The following is a 7659-nucleotide window of genomic DNA, read 5'->3' as shown; positions in this document are numbered from 1 at the left end:
ATATTATATATTATATATTATATATTATATATTATATATTATATATTATATATTATATATTATGTATTATATATTATATATTTATTTTATATTATATATATTTTATATTATTTATTATGTACTATATATTAAATATTATACACCATATGTTTTATACTGTATATTATGTATATTATATATCTAAGCTAATAAACAGAAACTGCTGCATATACACCTCAGTGAAGACGGGTGAAGAGACAGCCTATCTCTTTACAGAGACAACTCAAATTCTTTCTTCTTATTCAATATCAAATAGCAGGGGTGGGTGTTGCTGCAGCAGCAAACTGCTGCTGCTGTTGCTGCTGCTGCTGCTACTGCTTCTGCAGCTTTAGTTCTATCAGCAAAGGCAGCAAACGATAAACACAAGAAATTATTAACAACAAGAATTGCTGCTGTTGCTGCTGCTGCTGCTGCTCCTGAATTGCTGCAGTGGCCCCCTCGCAGCAGCTGGCAGCAGCAGCAGCAGCTACTACTACTGCTGCTGCTGCTGCTGCTGCTGCTGCAGTAACAGCTGCACAGCCGTCGTGTTTGAGTAAAATGAATATGCTGAGTTTGTTAATTTCTAATAAATTCTTTTCTTCAGTCAATAATAATTTTATCTCTTCTTTAGCTGCTCCGCTGTGCTGCAGCACCTCAAGATCCACCGGTCATTGGCGGCAGCAGCAACAGCAGCAGCAGCAGCAGCAGCAACAGCAGCAGTAGTAGCAGCAGCAAGAGCGACGCATACACTTTTGCACTAAATATTCACTCGGCTTCTATTGTCTTTAGCCTTCCTGCATCGGTCTTCATTCTTTTCTCGTTGCTGCTGCTGCTGGTGCTGCAGCTGCTTCTTACGTTCTTGCTGCACTGCAGCCGCTGCTGCTGCTGCTGCAGCAGTGCAGCAGCAGCTCTTTTACTGGTTGCTGCAAGCCGCTGCCCTTGGCCGCTCATGCAGCCTCGCGAGTAGGGGGCCTGTTGCTGCTCCGGTAGCCGTGCAGCAGCGGCGGTAGCAGCAGCAACGGCAGCAGCAGCAGCAGCAGCAGCACCCCTCGTGCTGCAGCATAATGGACACCCCTCGTATGCTCCAGGCGCAGTATCAGGGCGAGAGGGGCTCTCCTGCTTACAGCAGGAGCACCAGCAACCCTACCCCAAGCAGCAGCAGCAGCAGCAGCAGACGGCGACACAGCGGTAGTGCTGCTGTGTGTCGGCTTGTCTTTGCAAGTGGCTCTGCTGCGTACGACGGACGTTACCGCAGCAGCAGCAACAGGAACAGCAGCAGCAGCAGCAGCAGCAGCAGAAGCTGCAGCAGCAACAGGAACTGCAGCAGCAGATATGTCTACCCCCCTAATCAACATGAAGGGTATCAGCACTGCAGCACAGGCTGGCCAGTGCTGCGGCCTCCGGCGTTGCAGCTGCGCGACTCGCCGCTGCAGTACAACAGCAGCAGCTACAGGTGTTGCAGCAGCAGCAGCAACAGCAGCAGCAAGGCTTACCGGTCGACCTATCCGTACAGCAGCAGCAGCAGCACCTACAGCAGCAGCAGCAGCAGCAGCAGCTACAGCAGCAGGGGAGGAAACTGCAGGGGCGGCGATGGTCGCTATCAAATAAGAGAGTGTAGGCGAAGCCCACCGAGATTGCCTGCTTCCTATCCTTACAGCAGCAGCAGCAGCAGCAGCAGCAGCAGCAGCAGGCATGTTATACCTGTAAAGTTTGCTGCCGATGCATGCAGCACAGAGGGCAGCAGCAGCAGCAGCAGGGATAACTGCAACTACAGCTACAGTAACAAGAATAGCAATGGATGCACCAGCAACTGCAGCAACAGCTGCAGCAACGGCTGCAGCAGTAGAAACAGCAACAACTGCAGCAACGGCTGCAGCAATAGAAACAGCAGCAACTGCAGCAGCAGCTGCAACAACACCTGCAGCGGTAGGTGCAGCAGCAGCAGCTGCAGCAGCAGCAGCAGCTGTATTCCTCACCGCAGAGGTGTCATTACAGCGCAGGAGCAGCAAACGATCGACCAGCAGTGTGGGTTCATGCAGCAGCAGCAATCGCAGCAGCAGCAGCAGCAGCAGCCGCAGCAACTACAGCAGCTGAAGCAGCAGCAGCCGTTTCACGAAGCAGCGGGCGATCCGCAGCTGTTGCAGCAGCACAAGCCGCAACAGCAAATGCTGCAGCAGCAGCTGCAGCAACCCCAACAGCAGTTGCGGCAGCAACACATTAGCGAAGTGCCGCATGATGGTCTGGGACAGCAGCAGCAGCAGCAGCAGCAGCAACCGCAGCAACTTCAGCAGCAGGAGCTGCAAGACCAGCCGCCGCAGCAGCAGCAAATGATGCAGCAACACCAAAACGAGTTGCAGCAGCAGCTGTATATCCAAGAGCAACTGCAGCAAAGACTGCAGCAGCTCCTGCAGCAGCAGCAGCAGCAGCAAGGACAGTTCTCTCATCATCTGGCTAAGCTGTTCTCGAATCCCCCTGACTTCGAGCCACACAAGCTGCAGCAGCTGCAACCGCAGCAGCAGCAGCAGCAACCGCAGCAGCAGCAGCAGCAGCAGCAGCCGCTGCAGCTGGAGATACAGCAGATGATGCTGCAACAAACGCTACACCACTTGCCTGCATTAACTGCAGCCTGGGCTGCACAGCAGCAGCAGCAACAGCAGCAGCAGCAGCAACAACAACAGCAGCAGCTGCAGCAGCAGCAGCAGCCACTGCAACCGCCGCAGCAACAATCGGAGCAGCAGCACAACTTGCAGGAGCAGCAGCAGCCGCAACTGTCGCATCAGATGGCGGAGCCGACGCAGAGTCACCCCGAGCAGCAGCAGCAGCCGCTGCAGCAGCAGCAGCAACAGCAGCATCAGCCACAGCAGTCGCAGCCCGTGCAGCATGAGTCACTGCAACACGGGCAGCAACAGCAGCCGCTGGTGCAGCAGCAGCAGCAGCAGCAACAGCAGGTGCAGCAGGCCCCTCAAGGGCCGCTGCAGCGGCCAGTGACGCAGCAGCAGCAGCAGCAGCAGCATTTAGTAGCACCCCAACGCATGCAGCCACCCCCACCGCCCCCACCTGAAGAGCACAAGGAACAGCAGCAACAGCAGCAGCAGCAGCACGTGCAGCTGCAGCAGCTACCGGCGCAGCAGCAGCAACAGGGCTCGCAACAGCCGACACAGCAACAATACCAGCAGCAACTACTGCTGCGGATGCAACACAAACTAATGCAGCAGCAGCAGCAGAAGCAGCAGCAGCAGGGGCGGCAGCAAGAGCAGATGGAGGCGCCGCAACGGAGACAGCAGCAGCAGCAGCAGCAGCAGCCGCAGTGGAAGCAGCCTCAGCAGCCGCAGGAGCAGGGACAGCAGCAGCAACACCCAAAGGAGCAGCAGCAGCAGCCCCCGCCGCCGCCGCCGCCGCCGCACCAGCAGCAGCAGCAGCAGCAGCGTCAGGTGCAGCAGGTCCACCAGTCTGAACAGCAGCAGCAGCAGCAGCAGCAGCCCCAGCATGAGCAGCAAAAGCACAGGAGGCGCACCTGGCTGCAGCAGCATTCTGAGGAGGAGCAGCAGCAGCGCGAGCTTGAGGCTTTCATGCGACAGCATAAAAGCAGCAACACGACTAACAGCAGCAGCAGGAGCAGCAGCAACAACAGTTGCAGGCTCAGTAGGTTTGATGCAGCACACAGGAGAGAGCAGCAGCAGCAGCAGCAGCAGCAGCAGCAGCAGGCACAGTCTCACCTCGGGTTAGGGGCAGAGGCGGTCTCCGCAACTCCCAGGCCTCGTTTGCAGGAGTTGCTGCTGCAGCAGCAGCAACAGCAGCAGCAGCCGCAGCAACCGCAGCAGCAGCAGAAGCAGCAGCAGCAGCGACAGCCGCTCCTCTGGCAGCCGCAGCAACCGCAGCAGCAACTGAAGCAAAAGATGCAGCCTGCAGAACAAGGAGCTGCACAACAGCTGCAAATGCAGCAGCAAGGACCGCAGCAGCAGCAGGAATTAGTCAAGCCGAAACCGCAGCAAGAACAAGTGCAGCAGCAGCAGCAGCCTCAGCAGCAGCAGCAGCAGCAGCAACAGCAGCAGGTAGCCACATTGTCTGAACACCTCGGTGATGAATGCAGCAACAAGAGCAGCAGCACCAACAGCAACAGCAGCAACAGCAGCAACACCAGCAGCGACAACAGCATCAGCAGCAGCAGCAACAGCACAACCCCTTCTTTAACGCTGAGCAGCAGCAAACCCAAAAGGAGCCGCTGGGGCAGCACTCGCCGTACAGCACTGCCACAAGGAGTTGCTGCTGGAGAACAGCAGCAACAGCTGCAGCAGCAGCAACAGCAGCAGCAGCAGCAGCAGGGACGGCAAGAATCGGCAGGCGGGTCAGAGGGTGCATCGGCGTCCAGCAGCAATAAGGCAAACGCAGCAGCAGCAGCAGCAGCAGCAGCAACTGCTGCTGTTGCTGCTGCTGCACCACAGACCTCCTCGGGCCCTCCCTCTAAGGAAGTATCTGCGCATGCAGCAGCTGCTGCAGCAGCTGCTGCAGCACCTGGCGCAGCAGCTGCTGCTGGAGCATCAGCTACAGAAGCAGCAGCAGGTGCAGCAGCAGCAGGCCATACCACGGCTGTTCTCACAGCAGCAACGCGGGTAGAGCATGAGCCTGCTGCTGCTGCTGGTGCTGTTGCTGCTGCTGCTGTTTGTTCTGCAGACTCCGCAACTGCAGCCGAACGCCCAGCGTCTGATTCACCAGCAAAAGACGCAGCAGCAGCAGCAGCAGAAGCAGAACAGCCAACAGCAACAGCAGCAGCAGCAGATGGAGCTTTAGCGGCAGCTGCAAACCGGCAGCAGCAAAACACAGCAGCAGCACCTGCTGCAACACCTGCTCCTGTTGATGCTGCAGTACCTTCTGCTGCAGTATGTTGTGCTGCCGCTGCTGTTTCCCCTACTGGGGCTGCTGCTGCTGCTGCGGCGCCTGCTGCTGCACCACCTGCTGCTGCGGCAGCTTCTAATGCGTCTTCGTGCGCAGGGGTCAGTGCTGCAGCAACAGCAGCAGAAGTAGCCATTGCTGCTGCTGCTGCTGCCCCTGGTATCGTTGCAGCAGATTCTTTTGCTTTGAATCCAGCAGCAGCTGCTGCTGCGAGTACGGATGACGCCCCCAAAGAGCCTGCTGCTGCTGCTGCTGCTGCTGCCGCAGAGCCACCAGCTGGCGCTGCAACACTTCCTGCTGCTGCAGAGGCAGCAACGGCAGTAACAGCAGCAGCTGCTGCTGCTGCTGAGTCTGCTGCAGCAGCAGCAAAGGAAACTTTTTCGGCCGTGAATACTTCGGCGGCAGCGAATGCAGCGTCAAGTGCTGCTGCTGCAGCAACAGCAGCAGCAGGCGCTGCAGCAGAAGCAGCAACACCAACAGAAACAGAGAAACCCTTCTTTTCTCAGCTGTCTGCTGCAGCGCAGCAGAGGATGCGGGTGCTGCGGCAGCGGAGGCAGCAGCAGCAGGAGAGGCAAGAGCATCTTTCACAGGAGCAGCAGCAGCAGCAGCAGCAGCAGAAGCAACTGCAAGAACAGCAGCAGCAGCAACAACAACAACAGCAGCCGCTGGAGACGCGAAAGGAAGTTTTGCAGAAGCTGCAACGTGTGCAGCAGTTCCGCGAATTAAGGCAGCAGCAACAGCAACAGCAGCAGCAGCAACAGCAACAGCAGCGGCAGCAGCAGCAGCAGCAGCATGAACAGCAGCAGCGGCAACAGCAGCAGCTGCTCGAGCAGCGACATCAGCAGAACCAGGCCCGACAGCAGCTGCAGCAGCAACAGCAACAGCAACAGCGGCAACAAGAGCAGAAGCGTGAAGAGCAACAGGAACAGCTGCAGCAGCAGCAACAGCAACAGCAGCATTGGCAGCAGCAACAGAGAAGCCCGTCGCTTGTATGGGTTGATGCAGATTCTCTTGTTGTTGTTTTCGATGAGGAGGAGCAGCAGCAACAGCAGCTGCTGCAGCAGCAGCAGCAGCGAGAGCAGCAACTGCAACTGCAGCAACAGGAGCAGCAACTGCGGCAACGGCAGCAGCATCTACAGCACCTAGCGAGGCAGCGACAACAAGAGCGCGACGCGCAACAGCAGCAGCAGCAGCAGCAACAACAGCAGCAGCAGCAGCAGCAGCAGCAGCAGAAGCACCCTTCGACATGGAAGCAAAGTGCCCTTACCCCTGAAATATCATCAGGGGAAGGCGCAGCAACCGCAGCAACGGGCCACACACCCGCTGCTGCTGCTGCTGCTGCTGCTGCTGCTGCTGTGGTAACACCTTCAACAGCAACATCTGCAGCAGTTTCATCTGCATCAGCGGCAGACGCTGCCTATGCATCGCCGCCAGCAGCAGCAGCTGCTGCTGCTGCTCGTTCTGCTGCTCCAGCGGCTGGGGCTGCAGCAACAGTAACGAATTCTGCTGCAGCAACATCGACACCGACTTCTACCCCTGCTGCTGCTGTTGCTGCTGCTTCTGCTGCTGCTGCTGCAACTCCAGCAGCTACACCAGCTGCACTGGCGGCTACTGTATTAACTCCCGGGGAGCAGCACGTGCGGCAACAGCAGCAGCTTCAGCAACAGCAACAGCAACTTCGGCAGCAGCAGCTGCTGCAGCAAAAGCTTCTGCAGCAGCAGCAGCTCCAGCAACAGCAGCAGCTTCAGCAACAGCAGAAGCTCCAGCAGCAGCAGCTTCAGCAGCAGCAGCAGCAGCAGGTACAGCAGAGCAAGCAGCAGCAGCAGCAGCAGCAGCAACTGCAACAGATGCAGCAGCTGCAGCACGTTAGGAATGTAAGGGCTTCTGCGGATGCACGGACCACCCCAGAGAGTCGCAGCAGCAGCAGCAGCAGCAGCAGCAATGTATCTGTGCAGGCGGAGCTGCAGCAGCTGCATGCAAATGTCGCTCGGCTAGAGACGCTCGATGCACTTCTGCATGGCCGTGCTGCAGCAGCAGCAGCAAAGACGAAGCTGCTGCAGCGCGAACTTGATGCAGCAAAAGGAGAACTAGAAAAAACTCTCTCAGAAAGGGTAAGGCGCCATCCTGCTGCTGCTGTTGCTGCTGCTGTTGCTGTTGCTGTTGCTGCTGTTGCTGTTGCTGTTGCTGTTGCTGCTGTTGCTGCTGCTGGAGCTTTTTCTGTGCTGCTTGTTTCTGCTGCTTCGTCAGCTTGCAAGGCGAGAGGCTCTCTTGCTGGGTTGGCCGTCTAGTGTCTGCTGCTGCTGCTGCTGCTGCTTATCATGCATGCACTGCTGCTGTGCTTGTGCTGCTGCTGCTGCTGCCGATAGTATTTATGTTGCTGCTGCTAGCTGCCATGCATATTGTCTGCTGCTGCTGCTGGTTGCTGTTGCTGCAACTCCCTGCTTCTGTCCTGCTGCTTCAACACCTCCTGTTGCTGCAGCACCTGCTGCTGCTGCAGTTGCTGCTGCTACTGCTGTGGCTGCACACCAGAAGGTGATGCTGCTGCAGCAAGTGAGGCTGCTGCAGCAAGAACTGCTGTAGTTCGCTGCCCCGCTGCAGCCAGCTAATGTGGATGTCTTGACAGCAGCAGCAGCAGCTGCTGCTGTAGCTGTTGCTACTTCGGTAGCAGCAGCTGCTGCTGGAGCAGCAGCAGCAGCCGCTGCTGCTGCTGTAGCTGTTGCTACTTTGGTAGCTGCAGCTGCTGCTGTAGCA

The 7659-nt window shown here is 57.2% G+C and overlaps 1 protein-coding gene across 1 annotated transcript in view; it reads left to right on the top strand.

The window, feature by feature from the left end:
* Nucleotides 1-1082: 1082 nt before the first annotated feature.
* The window catches only part of EAH_00058480 (hypothetical protein, conserved), a gene marked incomplete at both ends in the record, with an annotated part of 7095 nt that continues 518 nt past the window's right edge, over nt 1083-7659 (top strand). Inside the window, one exon of the mRNA XM_013397281.1 lies at nt 1083-7019. Within this exon, the coding sequence (XP_013252735.1) occupies nt 1083-7019 (5937 nt within the window). The remainder of the gene's footprint in view (nt 7020-7659) is intronic.

This window comes from Eimeria acervulina, genomic scaffold (genome assembly GCF_000499425.1).
Source record: "Eimeria acervulina Houghton genomic scaffold, Eah_scaff1322, whole genome shotgun sequence".
Lineage (NCBI taxonomy): Eukaryota > Apicomplexa > Conoidasida > Eucoccidiorida > Eimeriidae > Eimeria > Eimeria acervulina.
The sequence above is the reverse complement of the archived record's forward strand: the minus strand, read 5'-3'. Positions and strand labels throughout refer to the sequence as shown.